This window comes from Alternaria alternata, assembly GCF_001642055.1.
Source record: "Alternaria alternata strain SRC1lrK2f unplaced genomic scaffold CC77scaffold_22, whole genome shotgun sequence".
In the NCBI taxonomy this organism is placed as follows: domain Eukaryota; kingdom Fungi; phylum Ascomycota; class Dothideomycetes; order Pleosporales; family Pleosporaceae; genus Alternaria; species Alternaria alternata.
In genome coordinates, this window is record NW_017306211.1 from 460,363 (window position 1) to 485,525 (window position 25,163).

Below are 25,163 nucleotides of genomic sequence, written 5' to 3' on the forward strand. Positions count from 1 at the left end.
CCTGTTTACCTCCTCCCGATCTCGCCCGCCACTATGCAGACTTGAGCCTTGCCACAACTTTGCGGCGACTGCCTTTCTTCATCTTCACACTTTTGCGATATGCCCTTAACCAATGAGGAGCTTGGCGACTACATAGCGTCTTTGGAGCGCCTACTCCAAGGGAACCCTGCAGGTCAGACCGCTGCCCTCACAGGTTACGTGCATAAGCTTGATGCGTTTGCATCAAGTGGGGACAACGAAGCGATAGAGAAGACCTTGCAGCTGTTCGGGACGGCTGTTGGCGGTCGTAGTATGTAACGCTTCTGTGCAAAGCCAACCATGCTGACAGTGTATAGAAAGATGGCAGGCGCCCTTCAGAGACAGCGGAATCCTTGCTTACGCTCTTCGCGGTTTGTCTACCGTGCGCCATGAAGATCCCATAGCGAAGCAATACCTAAGAGTCATCGGCAACTCGGTTGCTGATAATGGTACTGTATCCTAGGAAAGACCCTTGTACGACGCAAACAGTCTGACTGGAGTCAAGATACCAACAGGGAGCTCGCCGTAAGAGAGCTCCAAGCCATCGCTGGCTGCCTTCCATCGCCAGAGCTACGCTTGACCACATTGGCCGTACTTTTCAATCTTTGCAATGACTTTGGTGAGCAATGCCACGGGATCCTCCAGATATGCAGCTCATGCGAATAGAACCCGCCAAAGCTGCGGCGGCCACCATCAGACTGGACGCCACAATATGCACCTTCCTAGTACTTGACAGAATACCAGAGGCCGCGCTTGACTATGCCACGGACCTGCTCAACTGGACCACGAGCAACTTGACAGACGACCAGTTCAAAGACGAAGTTTCACTTGAGACATTCAAGAGCTTGCTGAATGTCGCACTCCAGTACGATGAAGACCATCATCTGGAATATGTGGCTATTCTGGTACATTACCTCCAAGATCCGGAATTCCAGCAAAGGATAGCAACACCAAAACTGCTCGACGATCTCGTCACCCTTATGCTGGAGTTTGAGGCGCGACTCGAGCCAGAAGACATCGATGCTGTTTTCGAGGAACTCGCAACCAGCAAGAACGCCGATACTGTCACGTCAGATGAAGCCCAGGTCCTCCTACTGGCACAACTGATAGGGCTGCTATCTGCTGCCTCGGCTACAGATGTCTTTGCACAGAATTTCAATGTCAGAAGTCCTGTCATTGAGAGACTAGAGGCAAAGCTACGGGCACCATGGGACAGCGCATACCCATCTACGATATGCGCTTGTGTCATGGTGGGAAATTTGGCCATGTCTGATGAGGTTTGCATTGACATGGTCAAGATCATGGAGCTACATATTCGACTGATTTTGATTCTTAAGAAGAGCCATAAGCCTGCTCTTCTATATGCCGCAGCAGGTTTCATGCGGCATCTTACGTTTCCAGAGGCTAACAGGGCTTTGCTTGCAGATGCCGGACTCATGGAAGCATGCTGTCGCATGCTCGTACTGGACGATCCGTCGGTCCGTGGCGAGGCAGCGGCCATGCTATGCAAGCTCGTCACTGGCAACTTTTACAACATCGAGAAAGTCATGTACGAGACCGTCGGCCCTGACACAGAAGCAATTGACCCGGACATCTCAGCCGATACTGTAATCTTCTCACACATCGTCGAGCAAGCCCTTGCTCCGGCTAAACCCCTACCAAGCACTACAATGAAGAACCCAATGATCGAGCTTGGCCGTACCATCGTTGCCATGCTGCGATATCTTGGACGACCAAACGCAGAAAAAGACGTTGAAGCAGTACAAATACAGATCTTACAAGTACCCCAGATTGCTCGACCCATCGCCCAGCTAGTCCGACAGCGCTTCTACCCCGAAGCGCGATCCGAAGGACTGCTCGGCCTAGGCTTGTTAGCACAGACACTGGAGGGCGCCGCAGCTATCGCTGAAGAGATCAAGGAGGATAGTGGCTTACTTGAGACGATCAAAGAGCACGCCAATGCAACAGAAGCAGGTCTCGCACAGCAAGCTCCATCAACGGCTAGCAGAGACCACCAAAACGCGATTGTGCTGCTTCAGGCGCTGCAGAACAATGCGGTAAGAGAACTCCAAGAAGCCGTCGGGGAAGTACTAAGGACTTCCAGGCTGACCAAATGGACGCAATACTCTCGCATTAGGCAATCGCTGTCTAAACACCAAGGGCGTCGATCTTCGGGTGATGTGAGCACACTAGGTAGTCCTGGTGGAGCATCACCAGGGAGGGTCAGGGAGCTGGCACGTAGAGCTACAGATTCGCCTGGAACGTTTCCAGGTAGGGCTAGGGGCTCTACGTTTGTTGGGGATGGTACTGATGAGCGTCCACGGACCCCCCTGGCGAGAGAAATTGTCAAGGAGTTTGAAGAGGTATCTCCTCGTACGGTGGTTAAAGAATCGCCGGCAAGGGAAAGGTTAAAGGGCAAGGGAATGAAACGGACGAATACGGCACCGCAATGATTTCTACGACATGGTCATGTTTTGTATCTACATATTCTTAATAAATCACTCTCCACTTGTTCACGATAATGCCTGGTCGAGATAGCACTCCAAGCCTGAAATGTGTTCGTGGTATTGCAATTGTAATGGTGCCAAGAATGTATCTTGGCTGAAATCTCTAGAACACTCCACCACACCACTTTCCAACAAGACCATATCAATCAGATAACCTTCAAACGATCTCCAACAAATAATGGACACGCAAAAGGCAGTGAATAAGCGGCAGTGGCGTTCCAGCCTCACCGTGTAACTGCAGCGTAATCAAGAGGCCTCTGATTGGCCAGATGAGCCACTCACGCGATTCTCCCGCTAGGATCCAGGGTCCATGACATAGGTCGTAGAAGTGAGTGACGGGTATAAAGAAGGGCTGTCTGGTCGATGTATTGTTATTCAGCTACCAGTTCAACTCTACGATTCAATCACTCTACAAACAATCTTACGAAGTCAACAAATCGTCTTACCTTTACCAATCACCAACCCAACTCACCAACACTACAACATCAAAATGGTCTGCTGCGGACGTAACAACGGCACCTGCGTGTGCGCTCAAGAGGCAAAGTGCTCCTGTGGAAAGCAGCCCGCTCTTCAATGCAGTATGCCTCCCTTCATGTGCCTTCTTCCAGCTCTACCACAACACTGTCTTTCACCTACCACCTACCAGTTGTTAAACATGTACTGACAATTTCCAGCTTGCGAGAAGGCTGTTACTGAGAACAAGCTTCCCTCCGACTCCTCAGCATGTGCCTGCGGAAAGCGAACTGAAGATGCGTGCAACTGCGGTCGCGCCGACAACAACGGTACCTCCAACCTCGAGACCGACTTCACTACCCAGAAGTAAATGGCTAGGAATGGTGGATGTGTGATGGCGTACGATGATGATGCATTTGAAGCGCGGGGATACCGAAGTGACATGGGAGGGTGTTTTTGGCGTTTGATATTGGCCTGAGTGGATATACCTGATACCAATAAATGACAATCTTCAAGTTCAGAATTGTGCCATAATGTCTTTAGCGCAATGTAAGAAGTGCTTGGACGCGTTTGCAGACCAAGTCGAGACGCGTTTGTCTTGGACCTCGAGCTTGGACATGCAATGCGTCGCTATGGAAAGCTTAGAAACTTTGGCGTTCCTATGAGATCTCTCCGGCATATGGCTGTACCCCTTTGGCCTAGGATCTCAATCTCCATGTGTAGGGCATTCCATCGGTCGACGGCTTGCGGTCAAGCTCGGGGAAGCGCAGCGGTACGGTCGATCGGATATACGCATGTGTAGAGTTTCGTGGCAATGTCTCGAGGTGTTCCATCTGGTCTTACCTTGGACTGGACGCATCGGCCGCTGTATGCTATGCGCAGGATAGATGGGATGGATGCTGTCTTTGCACGGTGCAGCAGCCACCCACGCTAGACCCTGTTTGCTTGGCATCCATGTGTAGAACATCCACTTATACCCACCTTCACCTGTGCATTCAGGGAACCAGCTGAATAGCTTCTAGTCGTGTTATGAGCCTTTCTCGCTCGTTCCAATTCCATGTCTTGCCCTTTTATGCGCCCTAAGCCTGCAGCCAGCCTCTAGAATCCGCTGACGGGCGCCCCTTTCGCGAACTATCCACCTCCGCTCCGCAGCGCGCACGCCAGCATAAACCCTGCCTCGAGGCCCGTACCGCGCCATTCCCTCATAGCGCACCACTACCGCCGCCGCATTGTCGGGCTATCTACCAGGTGGGAACCGCCCACCCACCACGACCACTACCACCAGCATGGCGGCCTCGGTCACGTCCAAGATGGCAGCGAGGGCTGGTGGAGGCCTCTTCAGCCGGGAGCAGTCGGGCAACGTGCCCACGATGCGAGGTACATGACGGCATGCCCACGAGATGCCAGGGATGGAAGCTTACAAATCTGGACAGGACTGGTCTCATTCATCGCTGATCTGAGAAATGCTCGCGCAAGAGAACTGGAAGAGAAGCGCATCAACAAGGAATTGGCCAACATACGGTGGGTACTCCAACTCGTTCCACAAAGTCCCCCAAGGCTAACAGCGCTGCAGGCAAAAGTTCAGAGGTACTTCTCGGACACGCTTCCCCCATGATTTGGTCTAACAGAATTCCCCCCAGATGCCGGCCTGAATGGCTATCAAAAGAAGAAATACGTCTGCAAGGTATACACGCCACTCACCGCTCTCCATGCCCCATTTGCTGACCCTCGCAGCTCCTATACATATACATACTCGGTTGGAACGTCGATTTCGGACATCTCGAAGCGGTGAACCTCATCTCGGCGACCAAGTACTCGGAAAAGCAGATCGGATATCTCGCCGTTACCCTATTCCTACACGAGGAGCACGAATTGCTGCACCTGGTCGTTAACAGCATCAGGAAGGACTTGCTGGACCACAATGAGCTCAACAACTGCTTGGCGCTGCATGCGATTGCCAACGTGGGTGGAAAGGAACTGGGAGAAGCACTGAGCGCCGAAGTCCACAGGCTCCTCATATCACCGTGAGTGGCACAGAACGCTTCCAATGGCCGAGCTGACGTTGGACAGGGCCTCCAAGGCATTCGTGAAGAAGAAGGCGGCTCTCACACTCCTACGGCTATACCGGAAACACCCTGCGATCGTACAACACGAATGGGCGGAACGGATAATATCGCTCATGGACGACCCCGACATGGGCGTTGCGCTTTCGGTCACTTCGTTGGTCACCGCACTCGTCCAAGACAACACCGAGCAGTACAAGGGAAGCTACATCAAAGCTGCGAATAGGCTGAAGCGGATCGTCGTGGACAATGAGTGTGCTGAAGGCTACTTCTACTACAAGGTGCCATGTCCGTGGATACTGGTCAAGCTGCTCAAGCTGCTGCAGTATTACCCGCCACCTGGTTTGTGTCGCTTCCCGCTGCTAAAGACGTGCGCTGACAGAAACAGAGGACTCCCATATTCGAAAATTGATTCGCGAAGCGCTCCAAAAGATCATGGACTCCGCCCTGGAAATGCCGAAGAACGTACAGCAGAACAACGCACAGAACGCCGTCCTCTTCGAAGCGATCAACCTCGTAATACACCTCGACACAGAGCAAGACCTGATGGTTCAGATATCGCAACGGTTGGGCAAATTCATCGCATCTCGGGAAACCAACGTGCGATATCTAGGATTGGAGGCCATGACGCATCTAGCTGCTCGAACTGAGAACCTCGATCCTATCAAGAAGCACCAGGCAATTATTATTGGGTCGTTAAGAGATAGGGATATCAGTGTGCGAAGACAGGGTCTGGACCTGCTGTACAGCATGTGCGATCCGACGAATGCGCAAGCGATCGTGAACGAACTCCTGCGATATCTACAGTCCGCCGACTATGCGATAAGAGAAGAGATGGTACTAAAGATTGCCATTCTGACAGAGAAGTACGCCACGGACGTTCAGTGGTACGTGGATATTTCGCTGCGACTGATCGCGATGGCTGGAGACCACGTCAGCGACGAAGTCTGGCAGCGAGTCATCCAGATTACGACGAACAACGAGGAGCTACAAGTTTACGCTGCGCAAACCATCCTGCAGTACATCAAGTCGGACTGCCACGAGACACTTGTGAAGATTGGCGGATACCTGCTCGGAGAGTTTGGCCACTTGATCGCGGATAGCAAAGGATGTAGCCCAATCGAGCAGTTTATGGCGTTGAGCGCGAAGATGCGAGGCTGCTCGTCAACTACACGGGCGATACTCCTATCGTGCTACGTCAAGTACGTGAACTTGTTCCCCGAGATCAAGCCTCAGCTTCTCCAGGCTTTCCGCGCCTACAGCCACTCGCTTGATTCCGAACTTCAACAAAGAGCATGCGAATATCTCACCCTCGCCACCATGCCAACGGACGATCTACTACGCACCGTGTGCGACGAGATGCCTCCTTACCCAGAACGAACGTCGGCACTGCTCTCACGGTTACATCAGAAGCACGCCACCACTAGCGACAAGCGAACGTGGGTGGTTGGCGGCAAGGACGCGAATGCGGACCTCAAAGAGTTTGGTCTTGCAAGGCAGAACACGTCCGCTGGCGTCAAGAGAAGCTTCACAGAGCCTGTACCAAAGGATGCCAAAACTGGCGCGACAAATGGTGCCAACGGCGTTGCCGCAATATCAAGCGATTTGGAAGGTCTGGATCTCAACATCGACATGAACAAGGCTTCTAAAGCACCGAACCTTGCCAGCGCTGCTCATCTGAGTCCCGACTGGGAGGTCGGATACACCCGTCTGCTCCTGCGGCCAGAGGGCGTACTCTACGAAGACCAGCAGATACAAGTCGGCCTCCGAACAGAGTACCGAGGACAACTGGGTGCTCTCATCTTCTACTTTACGAACAAGTCGCAATTCTCCATGGGCTCCTTCACAACCACACTCGATAACCGGTCAGCAGAAACCTTGAAAACAGATATCAAGGGCCTCCCCGACACCACTATCGCCCCCGAAGGCCAAACCCAACAAACAATCATGTTCGAATGCAAAAATGTCTTCATCGATCCGCCTACGATACGTATCTCGTACCTCGCAGGCGCCCTCCAGGGTCTCACTTTACAGCTTCCCGTCCTCCTACACAAGTACATGGAAGGTGCCGAACTCTCTGCCGAAGACTTCTTCAAGCGGTGGAAGCAAATCGGCGGTGCACCGCGTGAACACCAGAGTATCTTTGGTCTGGTAAACAAGAATAGGACCATGGATAGCGACTTTGTGCAGAAGGTGGTCAAGGGTTTCAAGTGGGGGATCGTTACGGGTGTGGATCCTAATGTTAAGAACATTGTGGGTGCCACGGTGCTACATAGCAGTGAGGGCAAGTTTGGGTGTTTGTTGAGGTTGGAACCGAATTTCGAGACGCAGGTACGTGATGATGATGTCGATGTTGGTGGGAACTTGAGCAAGCTAACGATGAGACAGATGTACCGCATTACGATAAGGGCGACTGATGAGTCGGTTCCGCCGGTGCTGGTCAAGGCTATGCAGGATCGGCTTTCGCAGGGTATTGAGGGAATGGCTTAGAATGGGTAAATTATTTTCTCGTTCATGCCACCACCACCACTCTTTACTTCACTTCTTACCACCATCGCCACCACCACCAAAAACATGATTATTTCTACATTTCCCCGAGACCGCGATTTTTTTCTTCATAAACTAATGTTTTTGTCTGGGTCTGGGCAAGTTGGAAGAGAAAGAGAGGGAAGGAGAGAGTTTGTTTGATGATTGGGCTGGCTGCATGTGTGGTAGCGCTTGTTTTGAAAGGGGGGAAAACATCAAGATATGGCGCATACCCTTTTTTTCTGAATTGGTTCATGTAGCATGATCATATACATTGGAGCGTTGTTTTTTGTGGTAGACGGTTTCTACTATGATAGTGAGGTGTTTGCGACAGTCCTCTGTATGTGTGATCTCAACGTGAGACGAATTACCTTCGGTACCTTGGGTGGCACCGCTCAAGAAGGGCGTAAGGGCGCAAGTGCCTTCAAACCACGGCTAGTGCCTGAGGTATCAATGTTGCCTAGGAAAGTATGAGCATGGTTGAGTCATATCGCCAAACACTTACCACATTAATGATACACCGAGTCTTGTATAAACCTTTTACCGTTGCAATCACTCAAAGATAGGATATCACAACACAATCACAATAACTCATACAATATCGCATACCAACCGAATCGCGATACCACATCCTTCCAACATGCCGGTAACAACAATCCCCCACCCCAACTCCTCCTCTTCGGCCTCTTCTCCTACCTCCGCCACACCCTCCACCAAACCCGTCTTCTTCTGGAAACCAAACGATGGCCACGGCTACCTCTCCCAATGGTACTGGTCCAAGTTCACCGTCGACAACGAAACCTACGCACAAGCAGAAATGTGGATGATGGTACAAAAAGCGCGTTGCTTCGGTGACGAAAAGATTGCGAAACAGATGCTAGAGACTACAAATCCGAAGGAACACAAAGACTTGGGACGACAGGTTAGGGGGTTTGATGGGAAGGTTTGGGATGAACGTAAGTGCTTCTTTTCACCCGCTGGAACGAAAGGAAGGAAGGAAGAGATTGCTGAATATGAACTAGGTAAACTAGAGATTGTGACACAGGGTACATATCACAAGTTCACGATTAGTGATGATGCAGAAAACCTGAGGCGCATGCTGCTAGCTACTGGTGAGCGTGAGTTGGTTGAGGCTAGCCCTTCCGATCGCATTTGGGGCGTGGGGTTTGCGGAGAGAGACGCACAGAGGAATCGGCATAGATGGGGACAGAATCTGTTGGGAAGGGCGCTGATGGATGTTAGAACGCGGTTCAGGGAGGAGGGGAAGAAGTAAGATTGATGAACGGGTCTTTGAGGATGTATATCGTCAGTGAATGAATTCTTGTCGACGTAAGCTGAGATAGAATTAAGTCATATGCCATCTAAGTGGGAATTAGGCTCTGCTTATTTCCGCTCCGACTAGGCCACCCAGGCCAGGGCTCACGCCGCAAGAAGTCTTCGAACAACCCTTCCAATTCTTCTTTAACAGTCTGCGTCCATTCCCGCGGAAATCTACGACCAGCCCTGTTGTATGAATCGAAGATAAAGTTGCTCCACTTCAACTTCAATTCAACTTGTCGAAGCTTCCCCATACTTTTGATCGAGTGCAGCGCTATAGATAAAGGGTGATTGAGAGCGAATGTTCCAGACGACCGCAATGTAGCCAGTAATATGGGGAACCGAGCACTGCTAGGCGGGATGAAAGTCTTACTGTTGGCATCATACGCGACGACTTCGGTGACGTCGACACCCAGTTCGAGGTTCTTAAGAGCCGGCATCGAGTTTAGCAGTGAGAGAGCATAGGAAAGGTCCTGACGCAACAGTTTCAGCAGTGTCGACGCAACTTTAATATGGCCTCTTCGGTCTAGTTTTTCGAGTACGTCGGGGTCTTCTTTCCAATGTTTGCTAAGGTGCGGGCGAACGAAAGAGGTTCGGTTGGTGAAGAACGGTATGACAATTTTTCGTACACAGACGCGATGCCTCGGTGAAAGGGCTTTGGAGAAAGCTTCGACAATACGGTGACAGATACATTTGGTGTCTGTCAATATGAAGGTGAAATGCTCAAACAAGTAAGAGGGCACTTCTTGTCTAAAAATGGTGTCAGTGCAGACAAGATTCAGAATGAATTTGCAGTTCTCGAAATGAATCTTCTCGTCTTCATCTAGTGTCACCTTGATGGTTCGGTCTGAGTTGGCGCTGATAATGTAATCGTAAATCATCTGACGCAACTCGGTTGCAAGGCGTAAGATACCGGCTTCTGGCTCGACCATGCTGGATATGCGTTGGATGGACTAGCAGCCTCTGTGCCGATTCATTTATACAGGAGATTTCGAATTGTTTGTGGTCGACATCATCAGACTGGATGGTAGAGCAAACCTGACAGGTGAAAAACAGCGTGACACTTACAATACCAGCATCCGGCTGGTCCTATGCGATGAAGGGTCTTTGGACAGATGCATCGTCGCATCCCTGCGAGACCACATGTATCTCCATGTAGCGAGGGTACTCGGACCCTATTGTCTTAGGTCCAAGTGACAAGATGGCCGCGAGTTCTTTGGGGGTACCTCATCTTCCGGTGGGCTTATTGGTGCATACGACCAATACCATACAGTAGGAATCGTGGTTTAGTCTGCTGAAGGTCGTCGGGCACTTTTTCGCGCTACTATCTGAAGCTTTGCGCGAGTATTGCGTACGAGAAGGACATACGTGAAGGGTGCATCGAACCAGTAATGTATGCGCGCTGCCATATCTGGGTCGCCATCCATATGCCAAGAAGACGGATAGGAACCAGTCATTCTCAACACCCGTAACTCAAACAACACTTGTGCAAAATAAGTCTTTCCAAAGCGGAGGCTATCGCAGGAATAACATACTCGAGCTGATATCCGTGGTACGTTTGTAGCCAGGTGAGGAGAAGCGCGAGGTTGAGTACAATCAATCGGAGCGAGTCGAAAGCAGCGACACTATCGACGGCAGGAAGCGCAACCGCATTAGGAATGGAACGTGACGGACAGACGGAGTACAAGGTGATGTGAGATGGGAACCCGTATTGGCGTGAGCGACGGAGAGGCGCGTTTCCCTGTGTTGTACTACAGATGACGAAAGCACACCTTGAAGGTATACATCGTATTTTGCCATGCCAGCCCGCGTGATAGATGTAGCGAACACCTACAGTATGTAGTTTAGCGATAGCTTCTCCACACTATGTAAACGGTCAAAAGCAAGGTTGATGAAGCCTCCGGCTGCATGTATAGTAACCGGAGCTGGGAGCAGGTCGTGTTCCGCTCTGCTAGCCAATCGCCTCGGCTCTACGCGCGCCACCAAATGCGGAGGCGGCAGGCGCGACCGGATCATCACGTGTAGGAAACACCAGCTCGAGCTCCGGGCGACCTTGTGTCATGAGGACAACAAACGCCCCTTAGACTACCAACTATACACGCATTTTTACGCTGTCGGGACAAAGCGCGCATACCGCTATCCTTCTGAGATGTCTACAATGATTACGTTCGCTGCGAATAACGAATTTTTCCGGAAGCGCAAAAGTACGCATAGACCGTGCGCACGTCGCAACGCGCAGCTAACAGCGTCGCAGGAGTCCACCGCGCGTGCGAATCATGCAAGAAGCGGAGAGTAAGTTCCAAGGATGCAGCAAGCCTGTGGCTGTCGTCTAATTCTATACTAGAAGCGTTGTTCACATACGTTCGATGACGAGGCCGAACCCGGAAGCAATACCCAAAGTGGTGGCGGAAGCAATCCGACATCAACAGAAAGCCCTACAACAAATGGACACTACCATCCTCATGATCCCAGGGGTGCCCGTGGAGATTACGGCCATGCTCAATCCACAATGCCGCCGCCGCAAAGCCCGGCCTCGGATCATACCGCCCCAACACCACCCAACTTTCTAGGCTATCTCAATCCCGAAGCTGTCTTGCGAGAGCAAGTTCACTCTGAACGCGGAAAAACTGCTCAGTCACCCAACCACCCTCCAATAGGACAATGGATCGAAGAACGAGATCAAAGACCAGCCTCGACTCAAGCGGGGTCAAGCTCTTCACGGATTGTAGAAACAGGTCCACATTCCAACCAAGAGGATCAAATATCTAGGGCTCTCCTGACTTACCTGGACGCTGTTGGTGTTGACATCTTGCCTTCTCGCATAAATCAAACGGCTCTTCTTGAAATATATTTTAGCTACGTACACCCACTACTTCCACTCGTTGACAAGGAACTATTCTATGAGCAATATAACTATGGCCGAGAACCGCGGATCCTGATGCAAGCGATCTGTATCGTGGCCTCAAAACATGCAACAGCTGCCAAACATCTGTGTCTGGGAAATGACACCCAACCGCTCAATCCACGCGAGTTCTCTCAAAGGCTCTACAATGCGGTCATTGTTGGTATCGAAGCAAAGCTGGAGAAGAACCGCGTCGTGCTCATTCAAGTACTTGCTCTGATATCACTCCATTGCGAGGGTCCAGAAGGCGCTGAGCAATCTTCAATGCATCTAGCGCAAGCAATACATCATGCGCATACGTTTGGCCTCCAGTTCGGACACCAATGGAAGAACCAAAGCTCAGAATCCCAAGGAAATCTGGAAGACGTCTTCTGGTGTTTGTGGAGTCTGGACAAGATTAACGCATGTATGAACGGAAGGCCGTTGCTTATGCACGACCGCGACAACAGCTTGAGACAGCTACCCTCAGACCCCGAGAAGCGATCCAGTCCGTTTGGTATATGGCTACAGATTTCAGAGATGCTGGACAAGGTCATCGACTACTACAGGCCTGGTAGAGCTGCTGAGGAGACAGGATGGGAGGGCGACGACTTCTTAGGCTTTGAGGAGATGGTGGGAGACGGTGAAGACAAGCTCGATGGTCCGATCATGAGTAAGACATACTATTTTGTAGCTCGCGATGTTTGCTAACTCTCGTAGGCCTCCTGTCACTTTTCCATCACACCATGTGCATGGCCTCGCACAAGTCCCTCTCTATCAACGCGCCCGTCAAATCGACACCCTCTTACGTCCGACAAAGTCTTTCAGCAACGCGAGTGATCCACCTTCTCAACGCTGAATCTCCCGAGCTACTTCCACCCCTCCCCATCGTACCCTACGCGCTAGGTGTAGCTCTTAGTGTAGTATATCGTCACTTCCGGTCTCGCCGCCTAAAGGTTCACGTCAACCGCGCTACCGAGGAACTCAAGCAATGCGTCCGCCTCCTCGATCGCTTACGAAACGCATGGTGGTCTGCAGGCACGACAGCGGATCTAGGACGAGCCGTGCTCAGCAACGCTGCAGGACGCAACACCAATGCTGTCAACACGCCTGTACCTGCCCCGGCAGAACCCCGTCAAACAGAGCCAAAGACCGAGCCGCCAACACCGCAAGCTACACATAGCCAACTGCCACCACAAAATCAGTCGCAACCTTGGTCACAGAATATGGGTGATACACCTATCGATCCTCGACTCCAGCAACAACAGCATCACCCTCATGCCAACTCGCCCATGACCAGCCTGCTCAACCCAATATCTGCTCCGACACCCGGTCAACACCCGACAAGTAGCGAGCGCGCAGATCGTGCACCTATGGCGGGTCCACCTGCCGGCTTTGGTTTTGCAGAACAGTCACCGGACTGGTTGAACTTCGATGCGGCGTTTGAGAACTTTGAGGGTTTGTTGGGAAGTAGCGGGGCGGATTTGAGTAATGAGCTATTTAGGCCTTTGAATTACGAGACGTTGGAGGGATTTCTAGATCCTGCTGCTTAGGTGTATGTACTATATGGGGGGAATTAGAATTATCCATGGTTTTGTAATGATGAAATGTACGATTGGAGCCGAATTTTAGTGGTGTCGTGGCTTAGACTGACTATACCTGCGCCCCACATGTGCGTGATCAGGCTAGGTGGTGCCTTCCCCAGCCGCACTTCAATGTGTAGGCACCAGAATTTTGACCTTCCGTTCCTCTTCTACTGTCGTGTTCATTCTACGCCTTGCTATCCTCATCTATACTCTTCTTCATCTCCGTTTACGGCATTGGGAAGCTACATCTGTACATCGGTGAAGAACGTCGAAGCGCGGAGGAAAGACACTGACTCCCGAGCCTTGTAAGATCGCTGGACCCTCTGAGAATACGAAAACGCTTGACTAGCTCGTCAAAGCTACCCACGACCAATTTGGAGCTACCAATGACATTACAGGAGCTGCCTGTACATACAGAGTTTATCTGGGAGGCAGGTCAATATTCGCATCATGTGTCAATCAAAGGCTCAGAAGGTTCGATTGTTCCCAAGTTTGGTTCACAGCAATTGACCAAGACGGGTTTCAACTTTTTCACTCGCAGGATTCGCTGCAGTCCGCAAGTCTGTCCGGTGTGCCTCAATCCTGAAAACTACGAGGGAGATTGTATGCCTGCGGAAAGGGTCGTTTGTACTTCTAAACCATTTTGTTTGGGTTGTGAGATCATTGCTTGGGCTCTAGAACCCTACAAGGGGTGGCTTAAAGAACTCAAAGAGTTAGGCGAAAGAAAAGGAATTATGGTGAATGGACTTCCTTACCTTAAGAGTCACCATGGCGGCTATCTTTGGGGTGGCGGTAACCCTCGTACAACCCTTATAGATGTTTTAATCCGGAGTAAACCATGTCAGCCTACGGAAGGCGTGTCTCCTGAGTTGACAAGTGAGTCAATACTATTGGTCCGATACCAATCTTCCAGGTTTTACTGACCGTAACAGACTCTCCATGTCCATGGAATTTTCCGCGTATCGGTCCTGAAATTACCGGTCATACAGGCTCTTTGGCTGCTATTGAGAAGGCGCGGAATTGGTATTCTGAGTGCCTCGTGAATCATAAACGCTGTCTTCCGAATTCAGGTTCGCCACTACCAACCAGGATCATCCTTATCGAAGGAAATACCAAAGCTAGATTACATACTTCAAGTGCCGAACATGCTTCGTATGCCTGTCTAAGCCATTGCTGGGGTGGGCAATCTGTTATACAGACTACTACCAGAACGTTAGAGCAATTCACCACTAATCTTCCCTGGGAGGAGTTGCCCCAGACGTTCCAAGACGCTATTCAATTCGCGCATGGTCTTGGCTTCAAGTACCTATGGATTGACTCCCTCTGTTAGTATTTCATGGGAACTCAAACTGAAGCCATTCATCTGACTGACTGACTGCGACATAGGTATCATGCAGGATTCAATCGATGATTGGCGTCACGAAGGAAGCCGGATGTCGCAAATCTACGCAAATGCATCCGTGACCTTATCATCTACTTGGGCAGCGAATCCTTCTCAAGGCTGTTTCGCGACATCTGACGAGCAATACGTATCGCGTACAAGGAACTTCGTAAATGCCGATGACGAGACATATGAGCTTCATTGTCATCAACGGCTCCCTACAATAAAATCCTCACTCGATGAAGCACCACTACTTCAGAGAGGCTGGGTTTTCCAGGAACGCATGCTGTCTAATAGGATTGTTCACTTCATGAGGCAAGAGCTCTGGTGGGAATGTCGGGAGTCTCTCACCTGCGAATGTCGTTTGAAGGGTCACAACGAGGATACTCACATATTCAATATGGGCCAAATAGCGAGGATGAATGGGTTCTGCTCGTTCGATGAGATCGAAGGAAATTGGCAACACTTGGTACGGATATATACGAAGAAATCACTCACATTTCCCAGTGATATCTTTCCGGCTTTACAAGGACTGGCGAAGCTGGTTCCATCGAGTATGGGTAGATACCTTGCCGGACACTGGGAGAGTACCTTGGCCCAGAGTCTCTGCTGGCATGCTATGGAGGCAGCGCAGACAAAGCCCCAGGAATGGCGTGCCCCGTCCTGGTCGTGGGCTGCAGCTCAAGGGCAAGTGATATGGCCACTTTATGAGCGTGATCGTAAGATTCAGACGTGCGCTAAAATCCTCGGCGCCATGACAAGACCCAAAGGAGACGATCCAATGGGCGAGATATCTTATGGAGTTATTTACCTGAAAGGAAGGTATTTGGTCGGTCAGATACAAGACACCCGAACGTCTGATGAACATCTTCCTAGTAGCATTACGTTGAAAGGATCACGACCTTGCACGTCACCGAAGTCATTCATATGCTATCCTAGTTGGGATTCCGTCCATCACGAGGACGGAGCGCAGATCGTTGCTCTGAAGATTCTCGAGGTTGCCAATCTGAGTTCCTGTGGAAGGAAAACTAGTGTGGAACAGTATTGGTTGATTCTGAGAGCCATAAAAGGAGTACAAGGGAAATACATGCGTATCGGTATAATGGAAGAGTCAGGCGCTGAGAACATAGGTTCGCGGCTCAGGAATCTCAATGATTTGTATGAAGAAGAGTCAGTAGAGATGGATTTCAAGATTGTCTGATAACACAAACAAGCAATCGAAAGCTACACTCACTTATCATGAATGTAAGAGATCGACTGCCTGCTTCAATGCGCGCGAAGAAGACGTTCGGGTATCTGCCCAACACACCCCTGCACTTAACCATCTAGCTCTTTTCTTGCGCCTCCTTCTCCTTGATGACAGCATCCTTCTTCTGCGGCCTCTCTCCAAAAATCTGACTTCCCACCCTGACCTCATCACTTCCCATCTTAACCGCGCCCTCAAAATCCGCACTCATGCCCATACTCAATTCCAATTGCTCTTCTCCCCAACCCAGCTCCTTGATAACCTGATCCCTCGTCTCTTTCAACGTGACGAAATCCTCGTTCTCGTTTTCCGCAGTCGTCTCCTTACTCCTCGCAATCGCACCAATGGTCATTAGACCGGAGAGCTGGAGGTGCGGACATTTTTCTATGATGTGCCGGCAAAGGGATAGTGTATCCGAGGGCTCAACGCCAGATTTCGCTTCTTCACCTGAGGTATTGACTTGCACCTTGACGCGCAACTTCCCCTCTACCTTGTCCCCATCCTTTTCGATCAAAGCTTTCCTTCCCTTCTCCAGCTCATTCGCCTTCTTCTCGCTGTCTACACTGGACACGCACCACAGATTTGGTATCTGCTCAGCCAGCTGCTTGCATTTGTTCGACTGCAGACCGCCAATCATGTGCCATTGTATGGAGCGGGGGAGGATCTTGCTCTTCTCGAGGAGCTCCTGGACGTAGTTTTCGCCGAAATGGGTTTGCGTGGGATTGGAGGGTTGGTGGAGGGCGAGGATGTCGTTTGCGGGTTTGAGTTTAGATACGGCTATGAGGCGGACCTGGGGCGCGTCAGAGATGTTGGCTGGGGGTTTTTGGTAGGCTCGAGAGATTTGGGGAGGTCGTACCTGTTTCCCGCCTTTGCTCACGGCGTTGATGCGCGAGGTTATGCTGGCGATGTTTTCGGCGAGTTGCTTCACGCGTTGGGGATTTATCTGCATGTCTTCGGCCATGGTTGGAACGGGGCTATGATGGTGTTCGCGTGTTCAGCCCTGCGGCTCGCTTCGGTGAAGACGTCAGATCGGCGTTTGGGCGTTATCTCCGGGGGATGCACGAGTCACTGTACCTAGGTAGGCAGTACGAAGAAGCTCACTTTAGTTAAGCTGTATCTTGATCACTACCGTAGAGGGACTTACATAGCTTTTAAATTGCAGAGTTTGAAGACTAACGACTGATGACGATGTATTCTTAGGGTGTACTTTTATGTTCTGTACTTAGGAAAACGAGCCTCTTTGCATAGTGGAGGGAATAGTATCTTGACCTGACTACGAATCGTTATAGATAAGATACTACAAAGAACACCGCAAGGCAGGGATATGAATTGAGCACTAAGGAGCTGCTGCGTCGGGCTGTGAAGTTTGCCAGGACTCGCTGACCCGCTGCAGCCATTGTTCGCTCGCTCCGAAAGTTGGATCCATTAAGAAATCATGCTCAGTGCCTTCAATGACTACAGGCCGATACTGATAGCTCTGACTCGGCGTCCAGATGGCATTGAACCAATCCCTCCCTTTGTCACCAACCAACTGGTCGTGCTCACCATGAAAGCAGTCGATAGACCAGACCCTGTTACTGCCTGCCAGTCGATCATCTTCAGCAATTGTTTTCGAAAGAAGCTGCACAGCGTCATCGAAATCTTTCCACTCGACAACGGGTGTACTCCATGGAACAGAGCGCTTTAGGAACAACTGGGTGTCTGCCGAGACACCGTCCACATTCTCGGCGAAGACGAACTTGGTGATGTGTTCTCGCAAGTCATCCACAGCCTTGGGATCTTCGAGTGCGATGTCCTGGAAAACGTCGCGAGGGCCATCCTCCGGCCCTCCAGAGTCGAAATTCCCAGACACTGTGAGTGCAACAGGAGCTGTGGTAGGATCTGAACGAGAAAGTGGTGCGGAAATCCCTTTCACGAATGCGCCACTCAAACCGACCATTGGAATGATATTCTGGTTGACAAATTTACCGAGTGAGCCAAACTTACCTATCCACGAAGCAGGGAGAAGCTCAGTAGCTTGTAGATGCGTCATCTTTGAATGCGAGTAATGGACCCATGGAGCAAAGAAAGCAACATATGGATGATTGGGATTCAACAGATGTGGGTAGGCGAGAATAAAGTTCATGAGGTAGATGTCGCCTCCACTGTGACTAGCAATCGAAACATGCGAGATTTTCAAATGCGCCAGAAGCTTGGGGGCCATTTCTGTAACAATGAATCAGCTAACTTCGTAGAAGGACACTGTTAGCCTTACCCAGCCAGGTCTGTACACGCTTCTCAGGCTCCACAGCTTCACTACCACCAACGCCAGGTCGATCCGGATGGATGATTCTGACATGGTGGGCCTTTGCTAATTGGTCCAAGGGTGCGTAACATAAGCGCTGACCGAACAGAGCTCCACAGAACAAGACGATTGCTTTGCTGTCGGCGTCGCCAAAGTCGGAGTAAGACACATGGTAGGGTTTGGATGTGTTGGACTCGGGGTTCGCGGGAACCACGAAACTGCGGTGAAACCTTCGATCGCAGATGAACTCGAGCGCTCCCATGTTGATGTAATCAGAAAGTTTTGATGGTAGGGATGGCTGTGATGTGCAAACGTGAGATCGATTTTCACAGCACCGGAAGCACATAAGCAGGTATGTTAGGCCGCCCGACACGCGGCAGGATGCTGCAGGTGCCAATGAACATCATTGTCCATGTTCTACTTCGATAAATGTTCTCAATGCCGTACTCACCGACTGGGCTATACTGCTGCGCAACGCAGTGCGAAGTAGGCTGTAGTCCTCTCGATTTTGCTCAGAGTAGACGCGAAATTCGGACTCCTTAGGCTCAAAGTCCGTGACCAAGGCTGCACACGTTCTTCCTGATGGCACCAAGTATGTTTAGTGGCTACGAATGGCATGATAAGAAAACCCCACGAAGAATAGACACATGCTTCACAACAGGGCGGTAACAAAGCTTCTGTGGAATACCCGAGGGTCGCTGACGCAGGTGGAAGAAAGCCGGCATGGTCAGAGAAACCCCACGGAAACAACACCCGGCTCGTCGCCCCACATGGCAAGTAACGTTCCGCAGAACCGCCTCCATGTCTATAGCTCTCCACACTCTATCGAACAGTAAATACAGATTCGAACTAGTTTAAGACGACTAAATGCACTCTAAGACCTACTTGGAGCCTAGAGACGCCCGGCTAAGCCATTTAGTACCCGCAGGAGTTCTGGGGTACTATTTCAAACAGATTGCTTTATATAGCCAAGCCCCCGTTTAACCCCGGATACACCCATGACACCCCATGAGGTTTTATATGAAGGTGAACTTCTAGAAATGAAGTAGTATGCAATTTGAGAGGGGCGGCAGTGAATTGTGATGTATAAAGATGTGATTTCCGTAGGTATCGTATTTACTGGCGCGGTCGTCCCTTCCTACTCTAGCACTCGTCGACAGCCTATTCCATGATGAGGTATCTTCCTGCTCTTCTTGCAATTTCAGCAGCGCGAGGTGCGCTTGCACACCCAGGGTCTCCGCATCCAGATGCACAAGGAAGGTACACGATTGAGGCAGAAGGGATTAGAGCGCAGTTCATTCCGTATGCTGCTACCCTCACAAACCTCTTTGTCAAAGGTAGATTTCAGTCGAAGTGCAAGACAGCCTCTACTGACACATTTACAGATCCGACGGGTCAAGAGCTAGATATAGTTCTAGGCTACGACAATACCTCTTACTACCGTAAGCCCGCCGTCACGCGCTTCACCTAGCATTACTTAACATGTTGCAGCCGTCGACCCTGGACATCCCGTCTACAATGCAATTCCTGGACGCTACGTCAACCGCATTGGCAATGGCGAATATACCCTCGACAACGTTACCTACCACACTGAAAAGAATGATGGTCCAAACACCCTCCACAGCGGCACAAACAACTGGTCCTTCAGAGTGTGGAATGTTAGCGCCGTAACCAACTCCTCAATCACCTTCTCAATCAGCGATGCATCGAACTCTTCTCTTGGTATGATCGGCCGCGTCGATGCGAGCGTCACATACTCGGTCTCAAAGAACAAGTGGCACATCTCCATGGATGCCACATCTCCAGAAGCAAGAACGCCTCTTATGCTGACGCAGCACACTTACTTCCAGCTTGATGCTTTCAAACGACCTGACAACCGCACGGTCTGGAACCATACTGTGTATATGCCAGAGGCTAAGCGAGCCCTTGTCGCCGATGCGAACGCCCTCCCTACCGGCGAGATTGCGCAGATCCCTGCAGGAGCCATTGACGATTGTAGGCGTTTTCCTCCCACAAACCGCATATGAAATAGGTACTGATTTTTGTCTAGTCTGGTCGGCGCCGCATGAACTTGGGTTTGCATCAGGCAACGCCGAGTTTGAAAACCACTGCGGCAACGGATGCCACGGCTACAACGGCGCTTGGGCGTTCAACGAGAGCAGGAATAAGAGCGCGGCTGTACTCACACTGTCAAGCGCATACAGCGGCATCGAGGCTAAGTTGACGACCAACCAAGATGCTGTAGTGCTGTACACGTGCAATTGGAACGATGGAAAGAGCGAATTCAAGAACACCCAGGGCGTCACAGGCCAAGACAAGTTCATCCCGCGCGACGGCTGCATTGCTATTGAAGCCCAAGACTACGTTGATGGCATCAACCAGTGAGTACATGATGACGTCGTGCAAGGCCGCAAGCTAATATTGTTGAACAGTCCGGAGTGGGGTCGCCTCGACAAGCAGATATCCGGCCCTGGAGACAAGTACCACTGGGAGTCGTCGTGGGAGTTTGGAACAATCTGACATGAGATGGGAGTTGAGTTTGAGAGGGCAGGAACGGGCGGGCTAGGTGCGTAGGAGCAGAGGTAGTAAGCAGAATGTTATGCAACCCGTTGACCCACGGCCAACTGTCAATACCTGGAGCCCCGCATTTGGGCGGGGTGGTGGTGCTCGCGTGTCGTCCAACTACTGCGAAGATGTCTACCTTGGCAGCACAGTCAGCTGGCGAGAAATTGGTCGGTATGGGCGAAATGATGCAAGAGTGAAGCGACAATGTTGTCGGGGCTGGAGTGCGCGGGCGGGAATAGCGATCTGGTTCCTGGTACTGGTATCGTGGCGGCGCGGGCTAAGCGGCACAAGCTCCAGTACCTAGCTGCATGGCATGGCTGCATATAGGCCCAGATGTCGCCAGCCTGTTTGCCGTCTTACCTCCCTATACAGCTCCCAGCTGGCAGTGCTGTGTGAATGAATACATGGTGAAGCGACGTGCCCAAAGCCCCAAGACTGATCTTGAAGCCTGATTCCCTCGCCCCGCCCATTCGGCCCTACGACTACCTCATACGCAACATTCATTTGCGATCGACGCCCTGGCCTGCTGCCAAGAAACGACATCATTCAGGATTCGCTCTTCAACACCAGCACCTGTCGACGTCGCTCCGTCGCCGCTTGCACCTCGCTGCTCCGCTGCCCATGCGCCCCTTTTGTCGATCGCGACTGCCGCCTCCTTCTGGTCGCACTTCTTGAGACGCGTCGAGGAAAGGGCCACCCACGGCCAGGTTCCCCAGCATCCATGTCCTTGTGACACTGTGCTATCTCCCACCGGACACCCTCACCACCTCGCTGTCGCTAATCGTCGCGATAACGACCTGATCCCTGCCCGCACAGACATCGTCACTGCACTTGGGCATCGACGGGCCGCCTTGCTACGAGCCCGCCGCGATCCGCCTTGGACGTAAACATCCATAACCTAATTCCTCCATCCATCCCACCACCCTCACCATGGGCAACTCGCAGGGCAAAGAGTCGCAGCCGGAGCGGAGAGGCCACGCCCGCCGCTCCAGTGCACACCAGCCCACCTCTCCGTCGGCTGCCGGTCCCGCTGCATCAACACACGACAGGCCGGGGAACAGTCCCTATGGCAACTCGCGGAGGGACAGAGGCAGCAGGCCAGATCTGTCTTTCCTTGGCATACGCACAGGAGACAATGTCGAACGCGACCCCGCCCTCGAACCGCGGCGAGAAACAAAGGCGGAGCGTGAGGCCCGCAAGCTGGAGAAGGATCGCATACTCCGGGCACAGGAACGTGAGCGGAGCTTGAAAGAGGAAGGCGTCGACGGAGGCTACTTGGTCACGCTGGGTGTCTATACGGGACCAGAAGACTTCAGCAAGCCTATGGTGCGGCAATTACAGGTATGCAGCTCAGTTGCACCACAGCAACATCAACTAATGTACACCAGATCGAGCGTCGACTTGCTCCCTTCTGGAGAGGTCTCGATGACCACGAAGATACTTGGACGGAGCATCAGCTCGTCGAAGTCGTCAACGGCCGCCCACTGCCCGCCGCAGATGACATCCCTCCCGAAGAGCCGCCTCGAACGAACACGAACAACCACCTCAGCACAGCATGGAACCCCCGCAGCTCAGAGCCCAGTCTCAACAAGCTTACGGTGCCCATGGGCGCTCGATCCATGTCTCAAGAACCGGAGCGCGGAGGCGGCCTCTCCCCTTCGAACCCTACCTTCTCCCTCCCTTCGCCTGCGTCTCCGATCGCAAACAACTCCTCTTCCTCGCCATTCTTCCGTGGACGCGCCAAAACACTTGCCTCCCTCGCGACCGGTTCCCGCAACGCTTCGCAGTCTGACATGGCCCCACAAGAACTACACCTTCCCAAAGACCCATACGTGAATGGCCAACGGGTCGAGGCTTTTCTGTACAAGAACGCCTCTGAGTGTCCCATCTGTTTCATGTACTACCCACCACATCTGAACAAGACACGGTGCTGCGATCAGCCCATTTGCTCGGAATGTTTTGTCCAGATCAAGAGACCCGACCCGCACCCCCCAGAGCATCATGGAGAACCCGGCGCTGAGGGCGCGCAACCTGCCGAGCCAGAGGAAGAGGTTCAGCTAGTGTCAGAGCCAGCTGCTTGTCCCTATTGCACACAAACCGAGTTTGGAGTAACCTACGAGCCACCGCCTTTTAGGAGAGGACTCGTTTACAATGGCCAAGGTCATAATGGTATGGGTAGCGCGACATCGGCAATGTCTTCTACTTCGTCTTTGAACTCGCCTACTGCAGCCGGACCCGGACGAAGAAGAGCGACGTCGCTTGCAGTCACCGACAAGACTGTCATCACAACCGACATGGTGCGGCCCGACTGGGCAAAGAAGCTGGCTGACGCAAAATCGCATGCTTTGCGAAGGGCTGCCGCTGCCACAGCTCTCCATAACGCGGCGTACATGATGGGAAACCTCCCGCAAGGAGAGAGTCGATTCGGCCTGGGAAGACGAAGAAGGATATTCACTAGCGATAGTGCCGGTAGCAGTGGACATGGAACGCCTCGGCGCGAAGGCGAAAGCTCATCCACTCAGCCAGGAGGTTCAAGTGACCTGTTCCCCAACCGCATTAGCTCGAGGAGAGGCAACAGGATTGATGATCTTGAGGAGCTCATGATGATGGAAGCTATACGTCTTAGTTTGGCAGCCGAAGAAGATCGCAAGAAGAGAGACGAAAAGGACGCTGCTAAAGAAGCCAAGAAGGAGGGCAAGAAGAAGGCGAAGGAAATCAAGAAAGTTGCCAAGGCCCAACGCAGCATTGGCAGTGGCTTTCACCCAATAGAGATTGACGGTCTTGACGAAACAGAAGCGAGTAGCTCTTCAGCAGCCGGCAAAGGCAAAGGAGTTGATCGGTCTGGTGGCGCCGGCGGTTTCAATCCCATGTCGGAACCGACATCGACTCTCAACACCCCTTCTACCAAGGACGACCCGCAAAAGCATCTCGAAGCTAGTCGCGCGCAGATCCAGCGAGAGACGTCCGACTCTGGCAACACCACTGGTCCTTTCAATCCTGAGAACAGTAGCGAACAGTCACAGCACCGCTCCGTCCTCCGCAATATCTCCAATGCGTCATCATCCTCGTCGTCGTTCGCAGAGTCCTACCAAAACTCATTACAACACCAAGAACACCAGAGTAACCTTGCACCTGGATCAAATTATGGACCCAGCTCGAATGCGTCGGGGGTTAGTTTGGGTCAAGGCGAGACTGATACCCCACCGCAGGATTCGACAAACATGGAGCCCATGTTCAACTTCCAAAGTCTGACAAAGGCGATTACGCATGAGGATGAGGACAAGAGTGGTAGGGCGCAGTTCATTGAGGATGTTGAGGAGACGACGAAGACAGAAGAGAGATCTGCTGTAAACGGCAAAGCCGCTGAAGAGTCAAATGGTGTAGAGGGCCAGAGTCAGACTTTAGGCTCTGCAGAGAATCAGACCTCCGACCCACTGACTGAGAGTACAATGACACTCAAGCCAAACGAGGAGACATCGAAAGCGGGGAACGACGACGAGATTAGTCCAGCGCCGCCTGTTCAACTTGTGTCGGACGCCTCCCAGAACCACACGTCAAACTTTGACCAGAAGCACCTTGGCGAAGTAAGCATGATGCATGAGTTGAATCACCAGGCTACGCAGTAGACTCTTTGATTCCTCGTATATAACAGCAACAACCCTTTTTTTCTTCTTTCCTCCCTTTTACATTTTATGCATTCTGATCGGTGTTAAACAATGGCGCAGGGGAGCAGCTATGGATGCATGCATCTCGTAGGCGAGATACATCTCTTATTTGACAGACAATCGCTATACTTGTTCATATCTCTTATCTCGGGTTCCATGGGCTTGGGCGTGAGGTGTTTTGTGGGTGGGTGGGGGGATGAAATTGCTATTGGTGTGGTGTGCTGAGGTCTCTCACCGCTAGAATCACAGAAAGAGAATGAATGTCATCTTCCTACAAAGACGGACCATTTTGAATGCAGTAACCATATGCGAGAGAGAGATTTTTGGACTTTAGTGAGCTTATCATATATCAAGCATGTATTGTGGATATATAGTTCAAAATGGGTTTTCATAGCAACGGTAAAAGTAAACACAAGGACCTCCTGCAACGACCTGCGTGTGCTTTTCGGTACTCGTCATCACGTGCACTGTGCTTGGTTCAGGTAGCATGCTGCTATCCTGCTTAACGTATCTGTACGCCATCGCAATGACCATGTTCATATCCCTTGTACTCCGTGTCCCAAAACGCCGTGGTATCATGCCATCGCTTCGTAAAAGTCGTTATATCGTTGCTCCTTCCTCTTCTGTTCAGGAACCAAACACCATGATCGCAATGCATGAGCGATACCGCC

The 25,163-nt window shown here is 51.6% G+C and overlaps 11 protein-coding genes across 11 annotated transcripts; 8 read left to right on the forward strand and 3 right to left on the reverse strand.

Annotated features, from left to right (window-relative positions):
- Positions 1–99: 99 nt before the first annotated feature.
- CC77DRAFT_944942 (hypothetical protein) lies at positions 100–2,471 on the forward strand (the record flags this gene model as incomplete). The annotated part of the gene is made up of 4 exons (XM_018534995.1): positions 100–289; positions 336–467; positions 524–637; positions 685–2,471. The coding sequence occupies 4 exons, from the start codon at positions 100–102 to the stop codon at positions 2,469–2,471; spliced, it is 2,223 nt and encodes a 740-aa protein (XP_018381741.1).
- Positions 2,472–2,963: 492 nt separating this feature from the next.
- On the forward strand, positions 2,964–3,539 carry CC77DRAFT_1024207 (copper resistance protein). The gene is made up of 2 exons (XM_018525826.1): positions 2,964–3,103; positions 3,200–3,539. Exons 1-2 carry the CDS (start codon positions 3,016–3,018, stop codon positions 3,346–3,348), a joined length of 237 nt encoding a protein of 78 aa, XP_018381742.1. The 5' UTR covers positions 2,964–3,015; the 3' UTR covers positions 3,349–3,539.
- Positions 3,540–3,960: 421 nt separating this feature from the next.
- CC77DRAFT_971585 (Adaptor protein complex AP-2 alpha subunit) lies at positions 3,961–7,889 on the forward strand. Its single transcript, XM_018535843.1, has 8 exons — positions 3,961–4,355; positions 4,412–4,499; positions 4,552–4,565; positions 4,619–4,662; positions 4,713–5,002; positions 5,049–5,383; positions 5,430–7,372; positions 7,430–7,889. The coding sequence occupies exons 1-8, from the start codon at positions 4,265–4,267 to the stop codon at positions 7,529–7,531; spliced, it is 2,907 nt and encodes a 968-aa protein (XP_018381743.1). The 5' UTR covers positions 3,961–4,264; the 3' UTR covers positions 7,532–7,889.
- A 166-nt stretch (positions 7,890–8,055) lies between these two features.
- On the forward strand, positions 8,056–8,991 carry CC77DRAFT_1024209 (DUF1768-domain-containing protein). Its single transcript, XM_018525827.1, has 2 exons — positions 8,056–8,523; positions 8,590–8,991. The coding sequence occupies exons 1-2, from the start codon at positions 8,208–8,210 to the stop codon at positions 8,838–8,840; spliced, it is 567 nt and encodes a 188-aa protein (XP_018381744.1). The 5' UTR covers positions 8,056–8,207; the 3' UTR covers positions 8,841–8,991.
- On the reverse strand, positions 8,885–10,254 carry CC77DRAFT_401358 (hypothetical protein). Its single transcript, XM_018531538.1, has 3 exons — positions 10,111–10,254; positions 9,953–10,059; positions 8,885–9,634 (listed from the first exon to the last, which is right to left on the reverse strand). Exons 2-3 carry the CDS (start codon positions 10,027–10,029, stop codon positions 8,929–8,931), a joined length of 783 nt encoding a protein of 260 aa, XP_018381745.1. The 5' UTR covers positions 10,030–10,059; positions 10,111–10,254; the 3' UTR covers positions 8,885–8,928.
- A 779-nt stretch (positions 10,255–11,033) lies between these two features.
- On the forward strand, positions 11,034–13,318 carry CC77DRAFT_944906 (hypothetical protein; the record flags this gene model as incomplete). The annotated part of the gene is made up of 4 exons (XM_018534991.1): positions 11,034–11,088; positions 11,139–11,176; positions 11,229–12,438; positions 12,486–13,318. 4 exons carry the CDS (start codon positions 11,034–11,036, stop codon positions 13,316–13,318), a joined length of 2,136 nt encoding a protein of 711 aa, XP_018381746.1.
- A 210-nt stretch (positions 13,319–13,528) lies between these two features.
- CC77DRAFT_401370 (HET-domain-containing protein) lies at positions 13,529–15,995 on the forward strand. Its single transcript, XM_018531539.1, has 3 exons — positions 13,529–14,227; positions 14,284–14,676; positions 14,738–15,995. Exons 1-3 carry the CDS (start codon positions 13,738–13,740, stop codon positions 15,931–15,933), a joined length of 2,079 nt encoding a protein of 692 aa, XP_018381747.1. The 5' UTR covers positions 13,529–13,737; the 3' UTR covers positions 15,934–15,995.
- On the reverse strand, positions 15,885–16,978 carry CC77DRAFT_1024212 (hypothetical protein). The gene is made up of 2 exons (XM_018525828.1): positions 16,835–16,978; positions 15,885–16,768 (listed from the first exon to the last, which is right to left on the reverse strand). Exons 1-2 carry the CDS (start codon positions 16,937–16,939, stop codon positions 16,058–16,060), a joined length of 816 nt encoding a protein of 271 aa, XP_018381748.1. The 5' UTR covers positions 16,940–16,978; the 3' UTR covers positions 15,885–16,057.
- Positions 16,979–17,175: 197 nt separating this feature from the next.
- CC77DRAFT_1024213 (hypothetical protein) lies at positions 17,176–18,788 on the reverse strand. The gene is made up of 3 exons (XM_018525829.1): positions 18,723–18,788; positions 18,233–18,656; positions 17,176–18,183 (listed from the first exon to the last, which is right to left on the reverse strand). Exons 2-3 carry the CDS (start codon positions 18,522–18,524, stop codon positions 17,315–17,317), a joined length of 1,161 nt encoding a protein of 386 aa, XP_018381749.1. The 5' UTR covers positions 18,525–18,656; positions 18,723–18,788; the 3' UTR covers positions 17,176–17,314.
- A 645-nt stretch (positions 18,789–19,433) lies between these two features.
- CC77DRAFT_1034351 (aldose 1-epimerase) lies at positions 19,434–20,782 on the forward strand (the record flags this gene model as incomplete). The annotated part of the gene is made up of 5 exons (XM_018526865.1): positions 19,434–19,599; positions 19,648–19,704; positions 19,754–20,257; positions 20,313–20,643; positions 20,695–20,782. 5 exons carry the CDS (start codon positions 19,434–19,436, stop codon positions 20,780–20,782), a joined length of 1,146 nt encoding a protein of 381 aa, XP_018381750.1.
- A 975-nt stretch (positions 20,783–21,757) lies between these two features.
- Positions 21,758–24,453, forward strand: CC77DRAFT_944722 (hypothetical protein; the record flags this gene model as incomplete). The annotated part of the gene is made up of 2 exons (XM_018534979.1): positions 21,758–22,168; positions 22,216–24,453. 2 exons carry the CDS (start codon positions 21,758–21,760, stop codon positions 24,451–24,453), a joined length of 2,649 nt encoding a protein of 882 aa, XP_018381751.1.
- Between the last annotated feature and the right edge of the window lie 710 nt (positions 24,454–25,163).